The sequence below is a fragment of the Salvelinus fontinalis genome, chromosome 3 (assembly GCF_029448725.1).
Source record: "Salvelinus fontinalis isolate EN_2023a chromosome 3, ASM2944872v1, whole genome shotgun sequence".
Lineage (NCBI taxonomy): Eukaryota > Metazoa > Chordata > Actinopteri > Salmoniformes > Salmonidae > Salvelinus > Salvelinus fontinalis.
The window spans coordinates 53,979,041-54,005,025 of record NC_074667.1 but is presented as its reverse complement, the minus strand read 5'-3'; the positions used below and the strand labels follow the sequence as shown (position 1 = coordinate 54,005,025).

The 25,985-nt window shown below is 41.9% G+C and overlaps 1 protein-coding gene across 7 annotated transcripts in view; it reads left to right on the top strand.

Moving 5' to 3' along the window:
• LOC129851127 (forkhead box protein P1-B-like) overlaps nt 1-25,985 on the top strand; it is a 246,278-nt gene that overhangs the window by 198,549 nt on the left and 21,744 nt on the right. For all 7 annotated transcript variants that reach the window (XM_055917425.1, XM_055917423.1, XM_055917428.1 and 4 more), the window contains 4 exons: nt 6,404-6,590; nt 13,749-13,862; nt 19,274-19,361; nt 20,851-20,934. In XM_055917425.1, the coding sequence (XP_055773400.1) occupies nt 6,404-6,590; nt 13,749-13,862; nt 19,274-19,361; nt 20,851-20,934 (473 nt within the window). The remainder of the gene's footprint in view (nt 1-6,403; nt 6,591-13,748; nt 13,863-19,273; nt 19,362-20,850; nt 20,935-25,985) is intronic.

Sequence of the window (25,985 nt, the reverse complement as noted above, 5' to 3'; positions counted from 1 at the left end):
TTTCTGTTTTCCACATCACTAAACTCTTTCATGCATCAGCAGCCGAGACCTACAGAGCTGAGATCTAATCTACTATATTCAGCACGTAGTAAGCAGCACTGCAGAAAGAATGTGTTCTGCTGCTCTGCTTGGACCATGGTGGTTATGTGTTTTGACCATGGTGGTTATGCGTTTGGACCATGGTGGTTATGTGTTTGGACCATGGTGATTATGTGTTTGGACCATGGTGATTATGTGTTTGGACCATGGTGATTATGTGTTTGGACCATGGTGATTATGTGTTTGGACCATGGTGGTTATGTGTTTGGACCATGGTGATTATGTGTTTGGACCATGGTGGTTATGTGTTTGGACCATGGTGGTTATGTGTTTGGACCATGGTGATTATGTGTTTGGACCATGGTGGTTATGTGTTTTGACCATGGTGATTATGTGTTTGGACCATGGTGATTATGTGTTTGGACCATGGTGATTATGTGTTTGGACCATGGTGATTATGTGTTTGGACCATGGTGATTATGTGTTTGGACCATGGTGATTATGTGTTTGGACCATGGTGATTATGTGTTTGGACCATGGTGGTTATGTGTTTTGACCATGGTGATTATGTGTTTGGACCATGGTGGTTATGTGTTTGGACCATGGTGATTATGTGTTTGGACCATGGTGGTTATGTGTTTGGACCATGGTGGTTATGTGTTTGGACCATGGTGATTATGTGTTTGGACCATGGTGATTATGTGTTTGGACCATGGTGGTTATGTGTTTGGACCATGGTGATTATGTGTTTGGACCATGGTGATTATGTGTTTGGACCATGGTGGTTATGTGTTTGGACCATGGTGGTTATGTGTTTGGACCATGGTGATTATGTGTTTGGACCATGGTGGTTATGTGTTTGGACCATGGTGGTTATGTGTTTGGACCATGGTGGTTATGTGTTTGGACCATGGTGATTATGTGTTTGAACCATGGTGATTATGTGTTTGGACCATGGTGATTATGTGTTTGGACCATGGTGATTATGTGTTTGGACCATGGTGATTATGTGTTTGGACCATGGTGATTATGTGTTTGGACTGAGCCAATGAATTAGAATGACTTTTAGACACTGAGGTGATGATCAGACAGAGATATGCTTTTTCCCCCTTTATTCAAATTCAGATATCACAATCAAATTATTAGAACATTCATTATCTCATTGCATTATAAGTGTATTGTGCTCTCATGGTGTTCTGGGAAAATAGATTTAACAAAAACATTTAACAGCCGCCCTGAATGTTTTACAATAAGGAAGCGTGTAATGCATATTGTACATGTATAAAATTGATTATTTTTAGTATTGTTTGATCTTATGCTTACTGGAAATGTTGATAGAGACAGTATAAAATATTTTCATTATCAATAGACATGAATAATAACATAGAGTTATCATTTAATACCAGAAGTGAAGGAAGTAATTTAGTACCAGAAGTGAAGGAAGTAATTTAGTACCAGAAGTGAAGGAAGTAATTTAGTACCAGAAGTGAAGGAAGTAATTTAGTACCAGAAGTGAAGGAAGTCATTTAGTACCAGAAGTGAAGGAAGTCATTTAGTACCAGAAGTGAAGGAAGTCATTTAATACCAAAAGTGAAGGAAGTCATTTAGTAGAAGCTTGAAGAGTGACTTGGATGACAACCAGTTGTTCTCTTTATCTGGACTTTAATTTGTTTCTCTCGCGGTAAATTCTTTTGACATTAATGTTCAAAGTCTTGGAAGCAGTCAGACAATATCTGTTATAAATTACAACAATGTGTTTGGGAGGATATAACTCTCATAAATATACATTTGATCCAGCACACACCTCCCCTCCTCCCCCCAAAGCCTTTCCTTTTGACCTGTGGAGAGTGAGTGAGATAGCAGTGTACACTCCGCTCTCCCTTCTCCCAGGTGCAGCTGCCAGGTGTGTGTGTATGTGCATGCGTGTGCACATGTGTCGCTGCTCCCCCCTCTCCGTGCCTGGCCTGATTGGCTAAAGTGTGTTTTGTGGCTCCATGGCCTCCCAGGTTGCACTGTAACAGACTGAGCTCTCATCGCTGGAGAACATCAGTTAAGTTGTCCAGGAGAGGGCAATGGGACAGTGACAAGGCAAATGCAAAAAATGTGGCGAAGTACGAAGCCGTTCTCAGTGCAGCAGCGGCACATCAGGGACAGCGGCAGGTAATACGCTCCCCCAGTCAGTGATTGATTTGGCCAGCAGCGCGACATTGGTAATAGTTCCTGCAGCATTAGGAGGTAACATATTTTAGGCCTAAGGGTTGCATATCACTAGGCCGGTGATTACAGGAATATAAACAGTGGTGCACCAGAGGTCTCTGCCGGATGGAACAATAAACTAATAGCGGTGTCACCGTCCCCCCATGGTATTGGCTCTGTGTGAAAAGCAACAGCAGAGTTGAAAGAGCCCGGAGCATAGGGGCTATTTTTTATTCTGTGGATGATGGCCTGCAACTGATGTCATTATGCACCTTAAATCTACATTCTGCTTGCTTGAACATGGTCACCTGGGTACGGAGGTACAAGGACAGGAAAAGGTTGAGGATCAAGTCCTGTATGGGTGCCTAAGCTATCTGCAGAGGTACAATTGAGTTGCCAGGACGGTGATCAATCAAGTGTCCCAACAACATACATTTTTTAAAGTGCTTGTCTGTATTTTCAACCTATTGTCTGTGGAATAGTTTTGTTGAAAAATGGAAAAAGGGATGATTAACCAATCCTGCATTTGAAAATACTAGGTATACAAAAAAGGATTTAGAGATCAGTGTTATACTGCATGTCTACCATAGATTTAGAGATCCGTATCATACTGTATGTCCACCTTAGATTTAGACATCAGTGTTATACTGTATGTCCACCATAGATTTAGACATCAGTGTTATACTGTATGTCCACCATAGATTTAGACATCAGTGTTATACTGTATGTCCATCATAGATTTAGACATCAGTGTTATACTGTATGTCCACCTTAGATTTAGACATCAGTGTTATACTGTATGTCCACCTTAGATTTAGACATCAGTGTTATACTGTATGTCCACCTTAGATTTAGACATCAGTGTTATACTGTATGTCCACCTTAGATTTAGACATCAGTGTTATACTGTATGTCCACCATCGATTTAGAGATCAGTGTTATACTGTATGTCCACCTTAGATTTAGAGATCAGTGTTATACTGTATGTCCACCATAGATTTAGAGATCAGTGTTATACTGTATGTCCACCATAGATTTAGACATCAGGGTTACTGTATGTCCACCATAGATTTAGAGATCAGTGTTATACTGTATGTCCACCATAGATTTAGAGATCAGTGTTATACTGTATGTCCACCATAGATTTAGACATCAGGGTTATACTGTATGTCCACCATAGATTTAGACATCAGTGTTATACTGTATGTCCACCTTAGATTTAGACATCAGTGTTATACTGTATGTCCACCATAGATTTAGACATCAGGGTTATACTGTATGTCCACCTTAGATTTAGACATCAGTGTTATACTGTATGTCCACCATAGATTTAGACATCAGGGTTACTGTATGTCCACCATAGATTTAGAGATCAGTGTTTTACTGTATGTCCACCATAGATTTAGACATCAGGGTTATACTGTATGTCCACCATAGATTTAGAGATCAGTGTTAAACTGTATGTCCACCATAGATTTAGACATCAGTGTTATACTGTATGTCCACCATAGATTTCGAGATCAGTGTTATACTGTATGTCCACCTTAGATTTAGAGATCAGGGTTATACTGTATGTCCACCATAGATTTAGACATCAGTGTTATACTGTATGTCCACCAAAGATTTAGACATCAGTGTTATACTGTATGTCCACCATAGATTTAGACATCAGGGTTACTGTATGTCCACCATAGATTTAGACATCAGTGTTATACTGTATGTCTACCATAGATTTAGACATCAGTGTTATACTGTATGTCCACCATAGATTTAGACATCAGTGTTATACTGTATGTCCACCATAGATTTAGAGATCAGTGTTATCCTGTATGTCCACCATAGATTTAGAGATCAGTGTTATACTGTATGTCCACCATAGATTTAGACATCAGGGTTATACTGTATGTCCACCATAGATTTAGAGATCAGTGTTATACTGTATGTCCACCATAGATTTAGAGATCAGGGTTATACTGTATGTCCACCATAGATTTAGACATCAGTGTTATACTGTATGTCCAACATAGATTTAGAGATCAGGGTTATACTGTATGTTATACTGTATGTCTACCATTTAAATCAGATGCTGCCTTCTCAGGTAGAATAAAAAGCTGTTTGTCCAAACCTAGAATATAATACTATTTGAGATTTTCATAGCACTACATTTTATTGTCATTCATGGTGTTATCTTGAACGACCCTCGGTTTCCAGAGATCCAATGAGGACATGGTAGTTTAATAAGAGAAGGGCGTGGGAGTGGAGGATAGAGGGGGAGAGAGAGAAATAAAGGAGACCGCTTGGTCCCAGTCCGTTACCTCTGTCATCAGAGGAGTCTATGGGAGCTGTTTCATCTGAGTAAACAGTGGTGTCGGGGTCACCAGGACTGGCTGGTAATTGAGGGAGAGTGGGCTGCCCTGTCAGCCACACAGGCTAAAAATACCTCGCCCACTGTCACTCGGCACAAAGTGGGGGGAAAATTATTGTTCCCGCTGTCGAAGCACAGGACACTCACTCTACCAGTGACCTTCCCCATCCAGACAAACCATCATCATAGAAAACTTTCCCTCCAAGGATCCTTCCCTCCATCAAAAGAACAATGTGCCTTTAATAAGACAAGTGAGAAGCAACAAACGTAGGATTAGCATGCTTTTGTGCAAACAGAATCATTTGGCATGTTTTGTCTGTCAGGGCTGTGTCCTTCGATGAAGGTACATCAAGGAGTAAGACAGAAAGAGAGAATGAGAGAATACAGGACAGGCAGAATAGAGGAGAGCACGTGGAAAGGTTATTGATTTGTCCGGCAATCATTTCCTGCTCTTTGATATGCAAACGATCTAGTGTGAATTTACAGCAATCCTATCAGACTCATTTCACAGTTCTTAGCCCCTGCGTCTCTCTGGAGTCCCTTTGCATCATTAGGCCAATGTTCTCCATTACGAGCATAATTAAAATCTTTTGTAGCTTATCAAATAAAATATATTTTTGCTGATCTTATTGAGATCTTCATCTTACAGTTATTTTCCACAACAGGAATATATTAAGACTAAGCATTTTGCAAAATGTATTACGATCTGGCGCTTGAAAGGGCCACTTCTGGTATCTATAGAGCGAGCGATAAAACATCTGGAGACTATAAACCCACCCGAGATAAGCATGTGCAAATCATCTTTCATTTGCCATTGCTCATTTTGAGAATAGATTGAATTAATTGTAATGTTAAACGAGTGGTCGTGCCCATCGCGCTCCTATTAAATTCACAAATGTGCACACATTCCCATATTGGATATTTTAATATGCTATAAAAAATATGGATTAACCAAATACAATTCTGAACCATAATACAAACGGCTAGAGAACATACCCTCACGGGCGGAATATTATTTTTCTTATCAGCTTTTGCCTTATTTATGTCAAATGAAAGCAGGCTTCTCCTGCTAGTGGTAACAGACACTATATATACAGACACATATACATTGTGTGCAAACAATGGCTAGGTTCTCTCAGACATGGAAACTGGGGTGTACAAACACAGCATTATTCTTCCTCATCCCCAATCTGGCCCAGGGTGTCAGGATGGCTGTCAGCACAGAAAACACGCTCTCTGTGTATGTGTTCCGACACAAGAAAATTTATTTTGTCTTCAAGGGATGTTTCTCTTTAGAAGGCTGCTGTGTTAGCTGCAGTGTGCTTGACTCGTTAAACGAGGTTTAAGTCTTCTGTGTCAATTGGAGGCGGTGCAGAGCTTTAAGTATTTTGCACATTAATGCGCTTTTCAGAATATTACCCCAGGGTCCTGTTTCTGAAGGAGGTGGGGTGGTGTGGGCTGTTTTGGTTGTAACATTGCTATTGTAAACTTTTTGTGTGTGTTCTGCCTCTCCTCTTGTAGGAGAAATGATGGTGATTATTCAGATTTCATGCCTTGTCTGGATGTTAATTATTTACTGTGGGCATGAAATGCGTGTGAATGCCAGGGATTTGTGTATACAAACACGCTTCAGATCACAGAGAGAGAGCGGGAGGGTACAAGCGCTCTCAGTGTATTACCCTCTAGTGGGATATTTTCTCATTAATACTCAGCTTTGTTTACAGACCCTTTGATTTAATTATGTGACGAAGGAGAGTTAGATTAGCTGTTAATTGATTTAATTATCCAATTTGTTTGTTTCAGGCATAAATCCAGCAGAGCTTCAGCAGCTGTGGAAGGAGGTGACGAACTTGAAGGAAGAGAACAGTGGCAACAGCAACGGCCGCCGCGGCCTGGACCTGTCCTCGCCACAACCCCCCAAGAAGCCCCTCCTCAACCAACACGCCTCCACCAATGGGCAGTACATGAGCCATTCTCTGAAGAGAGAAGGGTGAGTCTCTCTCTTGTCTGTCGTCCTCTTCCTCCTGATCCAACAGCTTCAGTGTAATACGCTGGGCCCATAGGTTTTATATTTCCAGGGAATGGGTTGTGACTGAATGTATCACTAAGGATGTCCTGCTCATTGATTTAACAACCACAGATTATGATATTTGCCACAATCTGACCTCTTTTTCTAAACTGGGGTGCAACTAGGCATACATGTGTCCTTTCTACTTTATGAAACAAAACTGGAACTCATTATGTGTGACGTTCTCTAGTGTCATCTTTGAATAAAGAAAACAGGAGGCCTACATATTCCCCATTTAAAACTGCAATTCCTTGAAGGGGCCTAAGTTGATGGACATGTTCCCACAGGACTTTGCCCACAGATGAATATTCATTTATAGTTTGTAAGTACCTTACTGTTTTCATTAAGACACAAGCTTGTTCTGTGTGTCAGAATGCACCTGGGAATTGCAGTGAAACACCTGGGAGCGAGGGAGTGATTTGGACTTTAGATTGCAGTAATGGAAATGGGATCAGCACACTATTAATTAGAGGGTCAAGGGTGCTGTTATTTCAGTTGCACTTAGGAAACTGCAGCTGTGACTTGCAGGGCTCTGTTTGGTTAAATACAATTCAAATTACCAACGTCCTCTCAACAACCAACGTCCTCTCAACGTATGCCAGCAGCATACCACCCTGCATACCACTGCTGGCTTGCTTCTGAAGCTAAGCAGGGTTGGTCCTGGTCAGTCCCTGGATGGGAGACCAGATGCTGCTGGAAGTGGTGTTGGAGGGCCAGTAGGAGGCACTCTTTCCTCTGGTCTAAAAAAAATATCCCAATGCCCCATGGCAGTGATTGGGGACACTGCCCTGTGTAGGGTGCTGTCTTTCGGATGGGACGTTAACTGGTGTCCTGACTCTCTGAGGTCATTAAAGATCCCATGGCACTTATTGTAAGACTAGGGGTGTTAACCCCGGTGTCCTGGCTAAATTCCCAATCTGGCCCTCAAACCATCATGGTCACCTAATAATCCCCAGTTTACAATTGGCGCATTCATCCCCCTCCTCTCCCCTGTAACTATTCCCCAGGTCGTTGCTGCAAATGAGAATGTGTTCTCAGTCAACTTACCTGGTAAAATAACAGTAAAATAAATAAATAAAAACAACAGAAAAACACATACACACTGCAACCTTCGCTTTCCTTACGGATAGTGACGTTTATGACAACTAGCCTTCTGTAGGTGTGGCGTTCCAAACATATTGACGCAGAGCAATTCAGACACTACAGCTCATTGACTGTATTCTTTATTTAAATAGTAATTATCATTATATAGTCAAGTACATTCCAACGTTAATTTGAATATGTCAAACAGAGACTGTTTAATATTACATGATGTAAAAAATGCACTATAAATATTTGAAAAGTATGTTGATACAATGTAAAATCTATGTCAGACAACTACTCTTTTCACTGGATGCTTGGCGTGATATCTGTACGTTTTCAGAAACATTTCCCTGAGCCGCTGTGTCTTTAAGGAAGGAATTAATTTGGCATCCAACACATTGACTTGTTTTCTTGCACTGAGGCGCTGATCTCTGAACTGCTGGTGAGGAGCCTCCAGGCGTCATGAGCTCACTGCACAACATCTGACTTGTGTTTCGCTGATCAAAACCTATGTGTCATTATGAAAGCACTGCAGATGAAAACACGTTTAGCGCTATAAACCATCAAGCCTAGGGAGGTGAAGAGGGGTTCAAACACAGACAGGCAGATAGATAGTGTTCTATGGTGGTAGTGGAGATCTCACACTGCTTTCAATCGTAATGAGGGAACTTGGGATGCCTTATTTGGAAGCAAATAAATGCTATATGTTTTACTGATTATAGGATACTAGTTCATCACATACACTACCGTTCAAAAGTTTGGGGTCACTTAGGAATGTCCTTGTTTTTGAAAGAAAAGCACATGTTTTGTTAATTAAAATAGCATAAAATTGATCCGAAATGCAGTGTAGACATTGTTAATGTTGTAAATGACTATTGTAGCTGGAAACGGCTGATTTTGTATGGTTTGTCTAGTTTGAGAAACAGACGCCTCACAAGTCCTCAACTGGCAGCTTAATTAAATAGTACCCGCAAAACACCAGTCTCAATGTTAACAGTGAAGAGGCGACTCCGGGATACTGGCCCAATTGAGGACTTGTGAGGCATCTGTTTCTCAAAATAGACACTGTAATGTACTTGTCCTCTTGCTCAGTTGTGCACCGGGGCCTCCCACTCCTCTTTCTATTCTGGTTAAGGGAGTAGTACACAGCGTTGTACGAGATCTTCAGTTTCTTGTCAATTTCTTGCATGGAATAGCCTTCATTTCTCAGAACAAGAATAGACTGACGAGTTTCAGAAGAAAGTTATTTGTTTTCGGTCATTTCGAGCCTGTAATCGAACCCACAAATGCTTTTGCTCCAGATACTTAACTAGTCTAAAGAAGGCCAGTTTTATTGCTCCTTTAATCAGAAAAACTGTTTTCAGCTGTGCTAACATAATTGCAAAAGGGTTTTCTAATGATCAAATAGCCTTTTAAAATGATAAACCTGGATTAGCTAACACAACGTGACATTGGAACACTGGAGTGATGGTTGCTGATAATGGGTCTCTGTACGCCTATGTAGATATTCCATACAAAATCTGCCGTTTCCAGCTACAATAGTCATTTACATTAACAATGTCTACACTGTATTTCTGATCAATTTGATGTTATTTTAATGGACAAAACATTTCCTTTTCTTTCAAAAACAAGGACATTTCTAAGTGACCCCGACTTTTGAACGGTGGTGTACATTTAGTTCAAGATAATGTGAGACATTTTAGGTCAAATGGTATGACATCAGTATTTTGACTATAATGTCTCACAGAATGGCCATATTTCGCTTACACGTTACATGGAAACTCAGATAGAACCCCCTGTCCTTTTCACACACTGTTCCAGCCACACACACACACACACACACACACACACACACACACACACACACACACACACACACACACACACACACACACACACACACACACACACACACACACACACACACACACACACACACACACATACACACATACACACAGCAAGCTCCAGTGACATCTCTCTTAGCTCACTGCAGACAGTATCCACAGGCTCTGGTGCATCCAGTCTGCTCAGTCAGTCAGTTAGCCAGTCAGTCAGTGCTCTAGTCCCTATGGCTGAAGATTAATCGGAGGGGGAAATATTGACACGCTCCCTCCATCACACGTCTTCAGATGTGAACCAACAACAACAACCATCAGTGGGAAGAGAGAAACAACAAGGCCCAGCTGAAGGCTCCATGAAACATTGGAGAAGACGTGTGTGAAAGGCTGCCCCCGACGCCTTGCGCTCCCTGTCAGAGATGAAAAAAGACGTCAACAGCAGTTTAGCACACGTTCAAGTGAAGGAGGCAATCTGGGGTTGAATATTCAGAGTAGAAACCCAAGCAGGTGATTTCTCACCCGTCTCTCTGCTGTGGATGGCAAAAAAAGGTTTCCAAACCCGGCTTTAAAATATAGATGACTGACATAAATGAGCATTACAACATCCCTATTAAACACTGCATGATGCTTATTTAAATTCATACAACCAATAATCCTTGCTTGTGTTAATTTCCATGTGCTTAAATCATATAACTATAAAGAATATTATTCCTCTCTTTTGATGATGCAGACACCATTCTAATCAGAATCCTTGGTAAGAATAAAAAATTAAGGAAATATTATGTGGCGTGATTAGTCCATGCAAGGCTGTGAGAAATGTCTGTTATAATCCAGGGATTTGAATAATCAGGTTTTAGATAATGGCCTGGGCTGGGTGTAAATAGAGAGCATCCACTCATCCTCCTAGCGCTGAACTTAATGAACTTTTAATTGATGTGGTTTTGTAAGTCCTTTTGTCATGCAACAGAAACAAGCCACTCTGCTGATGGACCTGCATTCCCGCCCGGGCTCAGATTGGTTTACAGCTAGCCCTAAGTACCATGTAGTTAGTTTCATGTGTCATATAAAATCTGCCCAGGCACAGCGACGCCTGCAACTAAAACCTTAAGTGCATCCACAGGCATTATTCACAGCCTTTTCACTTCCGTCTTAAGGAAGGAGGAGAAATTCAATCACTGCCGGCGCAGATGAGACGTTGCCCCAGCTTTTAGCAGCCTCAAAGAGCCCTCACTCACAGACAGGGATCCTGACTGAATCACGCCAATATGGTGAAGGCATGTTTGTCTGTCATTCATCCTGGTCTGAGTTTTGGGATGTGAGGAGAGAAATACCCCTGTGAGCCAGGTCTGTTAGTTCAATGACTTGCTTATTTAAATGAAATGCATCCAATCTGTATCTAACTTAAATTCCCCATCCCTATGCTGCGCTCATTTTGTGTGTGAGAGAGAGAGAGATGGAGAGAGATAGACATGGAGAGAGATAGACATGGAGATGGAGAGAGAGAAACATGGAGATGGAGAGAGAGAGACATGGAGATGGAGAGAGAGAGACATGGAGATAGAGAGAGAGAGATGGAGAAAAAGTACACATCCATCTCTTTCTATCTCCTTGTCTCTCTCTCTATGTCTCTCTCTCTCGCCATATATCTCTTTCCATCTCTCTATCTCCATATCCCTCTCTTTGCACTCTTAGAAAACAGGGTTCCAAAAGGGTTCTTTGGCTGTCCCCATAGGAGAACCCTTTTTGGTCCCTTTTTTCTACGAGTGTAGAGAGAGGGATATGGAGATAGAGAGATGGAAATAGATATATGGAGAGAGAAAGAGAGAGAGAGACAGAGAGAGATGGAGAGAGGGAGAGCGAGAACATTCTTCTCACATAGCATTTGGCCCACTTACTTCCCAGCAACCATCAGTAACCACAGCTCAGGGACTTCAGCTCAGCAATCTGTTAAGGAGATAAATAATCTGATTTGGCACGACACGCCCCTTTCTTGCCTTTAATTTGTTTTATACACGTAAAATTATAATTAAATAATTACTGGGTAAACCCTTGATTGGCGGGGGGTCTGGAGAGCCCTAGGGATGCCACAGAAGAGCAGGCAGTCATCGATACCCACTCTGAGAGATGATAGACCATGTTGTGACTGGCTTTCCAGACAGGCCATGTCCAGACTGACCCAGCTTGGTAGAAATATCAATCCTCTCTCTGTTAGCTACCAATAATCACACTGAGTGCCCCAGTGTACTTTATAGTCCCTAGGATCATGCCTTGTTGATGATAAGTCACCGTCCTCAAAACCAGACAGATTGTGTGCTGTGGTTGTCTTTTTGCCGGCATTATGGTATGCCTATGTGTTGTTGGTGTGTACGGATAAACAACACCTGGAAGATTTGGCCATGTTCTGTCTAGGTAGAGACGCTTTTTGTTCCTATTCTATACAGGATGCAGATGGCATGGTTTCCCTCATTGCTGTTACAAGATCATTAGAGTTATCTTCCCCCAGGCAGCCTGACAATAATAGCATCCTGACAGACCTGCCCAGGGTGCGAGTCACATTTAACTCCACCATAGGATGTGAGAGAGAGAGAGCTGAGGAGAGGTTTTTTCTCTCCTAGTGCTGAATGAGAATGAGGTCACAATAGGGAGAACCCCCCAGAATCCCAGGCACTTCTCCTATTGCACTAATGTAGCTCATTTGGTGTAAATTCTGTCATTTACCACTGTTTAGTCATCTGCTGTTTAAAAGGGCCTTTCTGCCACAAGCTCCTTCAGAGTTCTGTGCTCACTGACTCCCAGCACACACTCGACAATTCAATATCTTATTAATACACAATTAACCAACAGGGCTACTCAGAAATCATTTTAAAAGCATCTCTTTAAATATAAAATCAGCGCTACATTCACCAGTCCACACATTTTTCTTTTAAAAAAGTAATTATAATACTTATTCTACCATCTATTTATTAGCTGTATCAAAACAGAGGTCTTAATGCATATGCATAATTCATATATATTTTTTATATTTCAGATTTTTTGAATGTTAAACACATTCATGATGAATGCTTCACTGCTCCCTAATTGCAATGCAATTATCACATGTTATGAACAATGTGAACTCTTAAGCAAGTAATTATAACACAAGAAAACCTGTGACGACCCTCTTGAGGTAAAGCTTTGCTTCTTTATTTTTAATGCATTGCAGATGGATGCGTTAGGAATAGTTCAATTTTGTGAGGGATTTTTAACAGTCATCCTAAGGAGAGCAAAAGACACACAGAGCATCTCCATATGAATCTGTGAGGATTTGGGTCTAATGAATCTTCCCTTGCCCTCTCCCTTCTCAGCCTCCTGCAGAACGGGCCAGTATGTAAGCTGCAGTGGTGTGCTAGACTACAGGGCCACTAGAAACACAGGTGGTAGTGATACAGGACAGTTCCCCAGGCTCTTGTAGCTGACACTTGTGTGGCTTGTACAGTGCCTGTCTCCATATGGTAGACTGTCTCGTTCTCTACACGCGCATGCCTCTGCATCATACTTCGACTTGCAATGCTATATGGAAGTTGTATTTACAGCTGATGTTGTGAAACTGTAAGCCGCTCCTCCGATGTGCGCGTTTGGTCCCTGCTGACGTCGGTTGGTCCGTCCGTTGACCGGTAAATAAATTGCTAGCAGACGGGAGTGTTTGGTGTTTACTGTTTGTGCTTGAAGGGAAGCTGGCAGATGGATTTGGGGGCTTCCTGTTGTCTGTTCCTCCAGGTGGGTTCTGGGAAAGGGTTCAGCAGTAAGGTCTTAGGGAACCCCTGGCTGCCTGGATCAAAGTGGGCAGCTACTCGGATCACTGACAGTAAATAATGACATATTGATTGCTTTTGGTCCCTCTCACAAGGACTGCCCCTACAAGGACCACCCCCTCCAGCCAGAGAAGAAGCAGAGATCACAAAGTTACACTGATTTCACACTGCCCGCAGTTCAAAGGTCAACTCAAAGGAAGGCTTTTGTTTTGAGGCAACACAAGGGGAATTCTCACCAAACCCATCAACATCCTCAACTTTAAGTGGTGTACTTCTGTAACATGCCAATGAAACATTGTTCGCACTGACACTGTTAATAAGTAGGAATTAATGTTTGTGTTTATCTCTTTGTCTGTCTCTTCCAGATCCACGCTAGACGACTACCAACACTCTCACCACAGTCACCCGCTCTATGGGCACGGGGTTTGCAAGTGGCCTGGATGCGAGGCGGTGTTTGAGGACTTCCAGTCATTCCTGAAGTAAGTTTCATAGCTTTTAGGCTGCATGTCACTGTTCTGTTTTCTTCGTCAGACATTCCAGTGTCTTGTCTAAGTTCCCCCTCCTCCTTGGCCCTCTTCTTTGGCCGATTAAGGCTATGTTTCCCCTGGGGCTTAGTGACACTACAGGTGCAACGGGTTACTTGTGTTTGTGTGTGTGTGTGTGTTTGTGTGTGTGCGTGCGCGTGTGAGTGTGTGTGTGTGTGTGTGAGTGGATGCTAGGTGTGTTGTTGTTCCTCTATGATAGTGATGGGGTGTGGTCTCCACTGGGCCCTGCAGGGGCCTCTAATTCCTGTGATAAGTGCAGTCCCCATGGTGATTCTGGCCATTTTTCCCAAACAAACGGGAGAATGTTTATCTGTGGCAGCCAACACTCAGGGAGCTCCGCATGTTTGTCCTTGTCACTGGACAGGGATTTGTGCTTTTGCTTTCCTCACTCAGCTCTTTCTGTATTTCCCTTGCTTTCTTTCTCTCTCTCTCGCTCTGTTTGCTATTCTCTTCTTCTCTCCTGCTGTCGTTCTCTTGCTCTGAATCTCTTTTTGTCTCTCAGCTGCCTAACTAGCTGTATCTCTATTTCACCCCTTAATAACAGCACAAGAACTAACTTATTTTCACGTCTTGTACTTAGTCAGTTTCAGTAGTTCTACTCATCAACAAACTCAATCAATACCATGTCCACTGGACCCTCTCAAACTGAACCAGTCTCGGGGTTTTGGCTTCTTCTCCTAATTCATATCCACTTTGAACTGGGCCTTCGTTGTACTGTATCATCCCCTGCATAGGCCTGACCCTGGTTTACTAAGTAACCTTGTGTGCAGTGTTCTATGGGTAATCCAACACATAACACCACCATGGCTACAGAGACAGAGGATGAAAACATCTGTGCTGTGGCAGCAGATCAATGGGTGTCTGTTGCCCCGGATTAGTAGCCCTTTAAACAAGATATGACACAATTCCATTATCCTGGGCCTAGCAGTCGCAGCACACAGAGGTCCCTCACAAACACACAGGAGATAGGTGGAAGCTTTACGGTCACTTACAGTTCTGCTGTTCCTACTCTGTGTTTAACTTCTCATTTCATCGTATGCAACCAGCCACTTCGAGAGAAGGTGGTTTTAAAAAGTGCCCTAAAATGTTTGCAGCACCACAAAACACGTTTGAATTCATTTTTGATGATAATAATGTGAGCTACCTTGGATTTCAGTTTACAGAGAGAAATCACAGAAAGTTTGAGTCGTTTTTTTTCTCTGTTTATAACACATTTTACCAAGTTGTTCATTACAAATTAGAAAAACAGATGTCTCTTTTGTCTCCCTCAACATTTCAGTTTTGTGAGTGTCCCCTTCAATCCATCACTATGCATTGCATTCTGACATTGCCTCACCCTTTGTTTATAGAAGAGAGAGGAATTACAATCTGTGCACCAGGTAAAGCTCTCCTTAGAAAAAAGTATCTAAGTCACTCTGCTATGTTTCTACAAGTGTTGTTATCATGGCAACATCTTGTTTACTTTAGTTGCCTGACTAAACTACTTGGAACATGTTAAGAAAACATTGGAAGATTCTCCACAAAGCTGCCTTTGTTTAACAGCGGGCAGGAGAATGAGCAGCTCACCAAGGTGTTAACTCTGAAACCCTTAAGCACTTCCACATGAAACCCAGAGACTGATGCTTACTCCACGTCTCCAAGAGTATCACAAATACAAACAAACAATAAATCAGGCATATGCTAATAACACCTTCTTAAAAGATTGTTGGGGCGGATAGATATGGTGGAGGTGAACCGGAGGAGACAGTAGAGAGCGTGTGTATAAGAGACAGCAGAACACTGAGTACTGTATTGGAGAGTGGGAAAGGTGAGGAGGACTCTAACGTCAACCAGAGTTCAGCTCGGCATGCCAGCAGTAACAACTAACATGGGACTGAAGTGTGTTTTAAACTGTGTGCATATTTATTATGCATTTTAATTACAACATGCCTACATGCACTATCTTGATAAATAAAAAGGGTCAAATCCTATTGCTGTTTTCAATCCAGTGCTGTGTGGGGTGGGGTCTAGTTCACAGCAGAGATTGGTGAGGGTCAAGAACCCCTCTTCAGTGACCATTCAAAGGTCACAGCTAGTGAAACACTGCATTGCACTCTTGCCCTCTGCCTCTTTCTGTCACTCATAAAACTAACTGACTCATACCGCAACACTCTCTGACAATTGCTTAAGAAAGAATACACTATTTGGTGGATATTGCTTCTTTTGTAGACAATGTTATTTTTCATATTTCTCAACACGTGTCCTAAAAATTGTTTCTTAAAAATCATTGATTTTTTAAATTGAATATTTCATATCAATATTTCATATCAAACCACATCAGGTTTTAACTGATGTGCAAATAGTTTTTATAAAAAACTATGAAAATAGACATTCTAATTTACACATGGTCAGCTATATGGACATGTGGCATCGGGCTGGTCCAAAGTAACGGGTCCAGTGTATCTAATTAAAACCAATAAAAAAGGAAAGCAGCCTAAATGATATGTAAAAACCTGACTTTAAGGAATGTCTATTTAACTTGTTTTATTTTGTCAATTTACGTTAGGGGCTGTCATCCTGCCAGAAAGCTTTTAAAATCTGCTTCATTTAAAGTACAGAAAGTGACACATGCCAACATTCATAGTCTCTCTCGATGCCAATCCCTTGTATCCCCAGCTAGCTCCCTGTATCCCCAGCTAGCTCCCTGTATCCCCAGCCTGTTCCCTGTATCCCCAGCATGTTCCCTGTATCCCCAGCTAGCTCCCTGTATCCCCAGCTAGCTCCCTGTATCCCCAGCTAGCTCCCTGCATCCCCAGCTAGCTCCCTGCATCCCCAGCTAGCTCCTTGTATCCTCAACTAGCTCCCTGTATCCCCAACTAGCTCCCTGTATCCCCAGCTAGCTCCCTGCATCCCCAGCTAGCTCCTTGTATCCTCAACTAGCTCACTGTATCCCCAACTAGCTCACTGTATCCCCAACTAGCTCCCTGTATCCCCAGCTAGCTCCTTTTATCCCCAGCTAACTCCCTATATCCCCAACTAGCTCCCTGTATCCCCAGCTAGCTCCCTGTATCCCCAGCTAGCTAGCTAGCTCCCTGTATCCCCAACTAGCTCCCTGTATCCCCAGCTAGCTCCCTGTATCCCCAGCTAGCTCCCTGTATCCCCAGCTAGCTCCCTGTATCCCCAGCTAGCTCCCTTTATCCCCAACTAGCTCCCTGTATCCCCAACTAGCTCCCTTTATCCCCAGCTAGCTCCTTGTATCCCCAACTAGCTCCCTGTATCCCCAACTAGCTCCTTGTATCCCCAGCTAGCTCCCTATATCCCCAGCTAGCTCCCTGTATCCCCAACTTGCTCCCTGTATCCCCAACTAGCTCCTTGTATCCCCAGCTAGCTCCCTATATCCCCAGCTAGCTCCCTGTATCCCCAGCTAGCTCCCTATATCCCCAGCTAGCTCCTTGTATCCCCAAATAGCTCCCTGTATCCAGATGCTCTTCGCATGGCTGCATTAGGAGCCATTTGAATATTTCATTTCCTATTAATTATGCACTGTGGCTCACCATGTCATTAGAATAAAAAATATATAATGTAACAAAGGATGAAAAGAAGCAAGGTGCATGGTTTCTGTGAACAGAGAAATTCTAAAGCTCATCACGTAGGGCACCCTTTATTGAAAATGTGGTCTATGCCGTTTAAATTGAAGTTCAAATGTCTTTACTTACTCCTTTTTTTTCTTTCAAATTTTTGTTAGACGTTCTGAAATGTTTACCAGTTTCAATTCCCAACCTACTTAATTAAATGGCCTTTTATTTAATTAAGATAAATGTAAAGCTGAGAGTGGACAGAATTGATTTCAGCAGCCATGGTTATCGTCTACACTTTCCTTAGATATGCCTTTTCTCATTTCTGTCTTTTTTTCAAAATAATACAATTGAAATACTGAATATATATATATATACAGTAATTCAGTAATTACAGTAATTCATATATATATATATGTATATATAACACGGCCATCTGAAAAGCAGTGTATTTTCCATAAAGATTTTAATTCCCCAAGGTTGAAAATAGCCCACTAGAAGCGAAACCTTCACATCCAAGCAGAATGCCATCCATTTTCCCTTTCTTCACATATCTCTGTTTTGTGTGTGTCTGTGTGTTTTTTAATGCACAAACGTGTTGTCTGTATGTAAAGCAATCAGCCCACAACAAAACTGCCAGGGAGGCCTTTAGATTTATTGAGCCATCATATCAGTCCGGCCTGTCACTGCTGCTGCACCGGTCAGGTCCGGCTACATTTGATTTGCAGTAAATGACAGAAAAAGTGCATTTGAGAAGACAGGCACGCCGCACACCATTCCTTCCTCCGCCGGCGCCACTGGGAGCGCGTAGAGGCATGCCTAGTGACAGTGACCTACATGGTCACCGAAGATGTGATATAATTTATGATATATATAATATATTGGATCCATTAGCGAGCATAATGAAGTAGTGAAATGAAAGGGTATTTGTGAAATCAGTTCAAACATCCTGCTCGGATTATGATTAAATGATTAATGAAATGCCCCTGCATAAGCATTTTCAAACAGTAATTCATGCAGAGGCTGATAAAAATCCTCCAATCATATTTCCTTCACTTGTGAACCTTATCTCTACCATTTTATATAAATCACGGGAAAAACCCTGTCTGCTGCTGGGCAAGCTACTTATTTAGATTAGTTATAAACGTGCAGAAAAAGAGAACATCTTTGCAGAATAAAATAATCATGCATAATTATATTCATAATGCAAGTTTTTGACAGATTCCATCTATCTTCTTCTTGTTGTCCTTTGCCTTTCCTTCTGGCTTCATTTGAGATCTCTAAATCTTGATGACATAATTAACCGAAAAATACACCAAAATAAGGAGAATGTGCCGACCAGAGAAGGATGGTGCCATCTTTAAAGAGAAAGGGTGCACACTGAAGCACTGCATAATTTACAAAATGAAACCAACCTGAAATTCTTAAGTCATTTTTCTTATCTATGAAGTTAAGTTTGAGCAGATATGGCCACCTCATGAAATATGGATTCCATTCTTCTTTGCTTAAAGGATTATTCCTTTTCAGGTTATGCATATATTGTTATACAAATCCTGGTAATATTTGGGTAGTTTTATACTTCTAGATCTGCACAGTCTTTACCCATTATTATATGTGCGTGTGTACATCAGACATTCCTACGTTATTCCCACAGTACCCGTACAGAGGAATTACTAGATCACGTAATCACATAAAGCATGATAGGATTTGTGTCAAATTGTATAAAAGGCTGCAGTTCAACCATGTGAAGACACACTGAGCTGAGAATCTTTGTTTTCTCTTTTCTCTCAGGCATCTCAACAATGAGCACGCCCTGGACGACAGGAGCACAGCCCAGTGTCGGGTGCAAATGCAGGTCGTACAGCAGCTGGAACTGCAGGTATTGTCTCCAGTTTTGTTTTCGCCCCAAATATTTGTGGCTCCTTTCCTGACACTTCCTCTGTCTACTGCCCCCTCCTTGTCTCGCAGAAATGAACCATGGGTCACACATGGAGGGGGGTGGAAGAATGAAATGATTTTGTACATTTGTGAGTAACCAGTCATTAAAAATGTGTTATGTATGCATGACAGCCAGGCAAAGATATATGAAGGGCCCCGGGGCTAAGTAGAGAAGATAATTACATTTTGAATTTGACTGGGTTTTAAAGATATTTATTACTTTTAACTGTTTGGCACCAACAATAAAACACTTATTGAAATGCTCAGGCAGCAGCCGACGATGGGCTGTCGACTGGGTTTATTGGAATAGGAAGATGCAACATTTCTCACAAATAACGGCGATCAGAGATATTAATGTAGTCATCAGTATGAGTGGCCTGATAGGAACTTCTTCCCTAAGACGGACCCTGGAAATATGCAATCAGTATGTACATTAAGTATAATGTACATTAAGTATGCACCTATGGCAACATGGATGGGACACTGTTGGTCCGTTAGTGTGTGTTGGTAAGGGTCTGTGGAGAGGTGGGTTTGAACACTTTCTAACTGGTCACTATAAAAGCTTCTAGGCTGGAGTCAGGTGTCTCTGTGGAAGGTTTGCACATGTTTTATTACAACTGAAAGGTAGACACAACAAACCATGCCATTAACTAACTGTTATTTTTGTCACATTTTTTGTTGCTAAGCAGGCTTTTGAGTCAATGGCATGTTTATGTATAACATATTATGTGCTGTATACAGTAGACTTAAGGTACAAAGTTTCATGATTAACAGAATTGTAACCTTGAGCGATGAGGTTACAAGTTCAGTTCCTTAAGCATTGCACCACACTACCGTCATACTCATTATTTCCGCTCTGGTTGTGTGTCATTGAGAGCAACTCAAAGATTGAGAATTTATCAGACACGTCCTCCTCCTAACTCAGCATATCTCTATAATCTGACCTGGCAGCTACTGTAAAACACAGTTTAGGACATGCAGGCAGATCCAGAGTTTGTTATTGGCAATGAGACACAGAGTATACAGATATTCTATCGTAATTTGAACAGTTTCTCACTGCAGGAAAATAATCCTGCAGCAACAGGAAATGTGAACTACTGTATTATATGGATTCTAATTAATCAACATTTTTGTAGGCGTTGATACATTTTTCATAATGGAAAATTCTCTGCGACAACAGAGTGAACAAATTAAGACAAAACATTTGTAGTTTGACCTTGAAGAAGAGACATGGCAAGGTAGACTCGTGCATGACGACTAAAGTATCAAAATGCACAAAGGTTTATCATTACTTCAGCCTAGCATATTATAAAACTACTTCCTACTGTATATATGACAAACACTGAGAAAGAACATCATGTGTTGGATTGTACTACAGAGAATTAGATTTTTGTTCGTAAAGGATTTCATTTTTTCCCTTCTCATTACAGCTAGCGAAAGACAAAGAGCGTCTGCAAGCCATGATGACGCATCTCCACGTCAAATCCACGGAGCCCAAACCCACCCCACAGCCAGTGAGTAGCAGCTCTGTCATGTGCCTGTTATCCTTCATTATTCTTCTCTCATTTGTCTAATTGTCTCACATATATTTATTAATTAATATCCTCATTTCTTCATTTATCTGTTTAACAAAAGCAGCTGCTCATTTGAGAGGAGACGTTAATATTGTTTTGATCGCATATGTTGACATCCCAGATAACATTTTGTTCTGATTATTAACTCGGAGCACATGGTATTCCGTGTTGCCTGAACTGATGTTGGTATGAGCAGACAACATAAACCTCTGTAGCATAGTCCGTTGCAGCTCAGTTGGTAGAGCATGGTAGTTGTAACACCAGAGTAGTGGCTTCAATTCCTGGCACCACCCATATGTAATATATGTGCATGCTTGACTGTAAGTCGCTTTGGATAAACGTTTCTGCTAAATGACATATATACAGTACCAGTCGAAAGTTTGGACACACCTACTCATTCAAGGGTTTTTCTTTATTTTTTACTATTTTCTACATTGTAGAATAATAGTGAAGACATCAAAACTATGAAAAAACACACAGTTGAAGTCGGAAGTTTACATACACCTTAGCCAAATACATTTAAACTCAGTTTTTCACAATTCCTGACATTTAATTCTAGTAAAAATTCCCTGTCTTAGGTCAGTTAGGATCACCACTTTATTTTAAGAATGTGAAATGTCAGAATAATAGTAGAGAGTCAAAACGTTTCGGGTAGCCTTCCACAGGCTTCCCACAATAAGTTGGATGAATTTCGGCCCATTCCTCCTGACAGAGCTGGTGTAACTGAGTCAGGTTTGTAGGCCTGCTTGCTCGTGCACGCATTTTCAGTTCTGCCCACACATTTTTGGGGGGATTGAGGTCAGGGCTTTGTGATGGCCACTCCAATACCTTGACTTTGTTGTCCTTGACTTTGTTGCCATTTTGCCACAACGTTGGAAGTAATCAAATAAAATAAAATTTTATTGGTCATATACACATGGTTAGCAGATGTTAAGGCGAGTGTAGCAAAATGTTTGTGCTTCTACTTCCGACCGTGCAGTAATGTCTAACAAGTAATCTAACAATTTCACAACAACTACCTTATACACACAAATGTAAAGGGTTGTAATAAGAATATGTACAGTGGGGCAAAAAAGTATTTTGTCAGCCACCAATTGTGCAAGTTCTCCCACTTAAAAAGATGAGAGGCCTGTAATTTTCACCATAGGTACACTTCAACTATGACAGACAAAATGAGAGAAAAAAAATCCAGAAAATCACATTGTAGGATTTTTAATGAATTTATTTGCAAATTATGGTGGAAAATAAGTATTTGGTCACCTACAAACAAGCAAGATTTCTGGCTTTCACAGACCTGTAACTTCTTCTTTAAGAGGCTCCTCTGTCCTCCACTCGTTACCTGTATTAATGGCACCTGTTTGAACTTGTTATCAGTATAAAAGACACCTGTCCACAACCTCAAACACTCACACTCCAAACTCCACTATGGCCAAGACCAAAGAGCTGTCAAAGGACACCAGAAACAAAATTGTAGACCTGCACCAGGCTGGGAAGACTGAATCTGCAATAAGTAAGCAGCTTGGTTTGAAGAAATCAACTGTGGGAGCAATTATTAGGAAATGGAAGACATACAAGACCACTGATAATCTCCCTCGATCTGGGGCTCCACTCAAGATCTCACTCCGTGGGGTCAAAATGATCCCAAAAACGGTGAGCAAAAATCCCAGAACCACATGGGGGGACCTAGTGAATGACCTGCAGAGAGCTGGGGAAAAGTAAACAAAGTAACAAAGCCTACCATCAGCAAGGGCATTGAAGATGAAACGTGGCTGGGTCTTTTAGCATGACAATGATCCCAAACACACCGCCCGGGCAACGAAGGAGTGGCTTCGTAAGAAGCATTTCAAGGTCCTGGAGTGGCCTAGCCAGTCTCCAGATCTCAACCCCATAGAAAATCTTTGGAGGGAGTTGAAAGTCCGTGTTGCCCAGCAACAGCCCCAAAACATCACTGCTCTAGAGGAGATCTGCATGGAGGAATGGGCCAAAATAACAGCAACAGTGTGTGAAAACCTTGTGAAGACTTACAGAAAACGTTTGACCTCTGTCATTGCCAACAAAGGGTATATAACAAAGTATTGAGATAAACTTTTGTTATTGACCAAATACTTATTTTCCACCGTAATTTGCAAATAAATTCATAAAAAATCCTACAATGTGATTTTCTGTATTTTTTTCTAATTTTGTCTGTCATAGTTGAAGTGTACCTATGATGAAAATTACAGGCCTCTCTCATCTTTTTAAGTGGGAGAACTTGCACAATTGGTGGCTGACTAAATACTTTTTTGCCCCACTGTACATATAAATATATAGATGAGCGATGGCCGTGCGGCATAGGCAAGATGCAGTAGATGGTATAGAGTACAGTACATACATATGAGATGAGTAATGTAGGGTATGTAAACATTATATAAAGTGGCATTGTTTAAAGTGACTAGTGATACATTTATTACATCCAATTTTGAATTATTAAAGTGGCTAGAGATTTGAATCAGTATGTTGGCAGCAGCCACTCAATGTTAGTGATGGCTGTTTAACAGTCTGATGGCCTTGAGATAGAAGCTGTTTTTCAGTCTCTCGGTCTCAGCTTTGATGCACCTGTACTGACCTCGCCTTCTGGATGATAGCGGTGTGAACAGGCAGTGGCTCGGGTGGTTGTTGTCCTTGATGATCTTTTTGGCCTTCCTGTGACGTGGTGTAGTAGGTGTCCAGAAGGGCAGGTAGTTTACCCCCGGTGATGCGTTGTGCAGACCTCACTAACCTCTGGAGAGCCTTACGGTTGTGGGCGGAGCAGTTGCCGTACCATGCGGTGATACAGCCCGACAGGATGCTCTCGATTGTGCATCTGTAAAAGTTTGTGAGTGTTTTCGGTGACAAGCCAAATTTCTTCATCCTCCTGAGGTTGAAGAGGCGCTGTTGCCCCTCTTCACCACACTGTCTGTGTGGGTGGACCATTTCAGTTTGTCTGTGATGTGTACGCCGAGGAACTTAAAACTTTCCACCTTCTCCACTACTGTCCCATCGATGTGGATAGGGGGTGCTCCCTCTGCTGTTTCCTGAAGTCCACGATCATCTCCTTTGTTTTGTTGGCGTTGAGTGTGAGGTTATTTTCCTGACACCACACTCCGAGGGCCCTCACTTCCTCCCTGTAGGCCATCTCGTTGTTGTTGGAAATCAAGCCCACCACTGTAGTGTCGTCTGCAAACTTGATGATTGAGTTGGAGGCGTGCATGGCCACGTAGTCATGGGTGAACAGGGAGTACAGGAGAGTGCTGAGAACGCACCCTTGTGGAGCCCCAGTGTTGAGGATCAGCGGGGTGGAGATGTTGTTTCCTACCCTCACCACCTGGGGGCGGCCCGTCAGAAAGTCCAGGCCTCAGTTGAACCTCAACCCAATTGAGATGGTTTGGGAGGAGTTGGACCGCAGAGTGAAGGAAAAGCAGCCAACAAGTACTCAGCATATGTGGGAACTCCTTCAAGACTGTTGGAAAAACATTCCAGGTTAAGCTGGTTGAGAGAATGCCAAGAATGTGCAAAGCTGTCATCAAGGCAAAGGGTGGCTACTTTGAGGAATCGCAAATATAAAATATATTTTGATTTGTTTAACACTTTTTTGGTTACTACATGATTCCATGTGTGTTATTTCATAGTTTTGATGTCTTCACTATTATTTTACAATGTAGAAAATAGTACAAATAAAGAAAAACCCTTGAATGAGTAGATGTGTCCAAAATGTTGACTGCTACTGTATATATATTTATATATATTTTTCAAACATAGACATTTATTTTAATTGAAAAATCCCCTCAACATCTTGTTGTGAACATAGCATTTTGTTGATTACACCAAATAAGCTTCAGAAAGACAACGTCTCTCAAATTATGAGCAATTCTGATGGCTGTTCAATTCCTTATTTTGCCACATTCATTGGACCATAACACCATCCCTACTGTATATGTCATCATACCATTATGTGACTTACTGTTTAATCCTTATCTTATAGGCTGTACCACTTAACATACAGCTTACATATAGCTGCTATTTTGTCCTGTTTTAGAAGGAACACCATTACCATAGTTCAGTCATTGTGACAGTTCATTCATAGTGCCTAAAGCACGAGGGCCAATACACTGTGGGGCTGAACACAGCGGCACACACACATACACACACACACAGAGGTCCTCTCCTCTGACGAGTTCCTTCCAAAGCCCCAATCATTTATTTCCAGTCAGTCTCTGTACGGCGCTCCACACAGGCAGTCAGGCAGTCAGGCAGTCAGTCAGGCAGTCAGGCAGTCAGGCAGGCAGGCAGGCAACATAAAGCTCCTGGAGATGTAGAGTTACAATAGGCTGTCTGTTGCAGCTTTGCCTGTGTCACACACACTGATTGTGTAGATTAGGCTTCGGAACGAGGGCCTGACACAAGGACATTTGTATATGAAAAGTGGCTAGGGCAGCAGATAGCATCTTGACATCTCTACTTCTCCTTTCCCCTGTGTCAGGGCTCTGTGTTAAAGCTCAGGGGGACACAGCTTTTTTTTTACACCCTTTTTTCTCCAGCGGCAGTGCAGTGCATGCTGGTAGCTACTATGATATGCTATGATAAATGAGTCTAGCCATGGCGTGGCTCGGTGGCTGCATCAGTGGGGCAATCCCACAGGTCAAGGCCTGAGTCTCCGCTGGAGCTCTCAGTTAGACTATAACTGGAGATGCCCTCTGAGTTAGATCAGGCTTTACACTATAGACTGAGTTAGACCAGGCTTCATACTATAGACTGAGATAGACCAGGTTTCATACTATAGACTGAGATAGACCAGGCGTCATACTATAGACTGAGATAGACCAGGCTTCATACTATAGACTGAGATAGACCAGGCTTCATACTATAGACTGAGATAGACCAGGCTTCATACTATAGACTGAGATAGACCAGGCTTCATACTATAGACTGAGATAGACCAGGCTTCATACTATAGACTGAGTTAGACCAGGCTT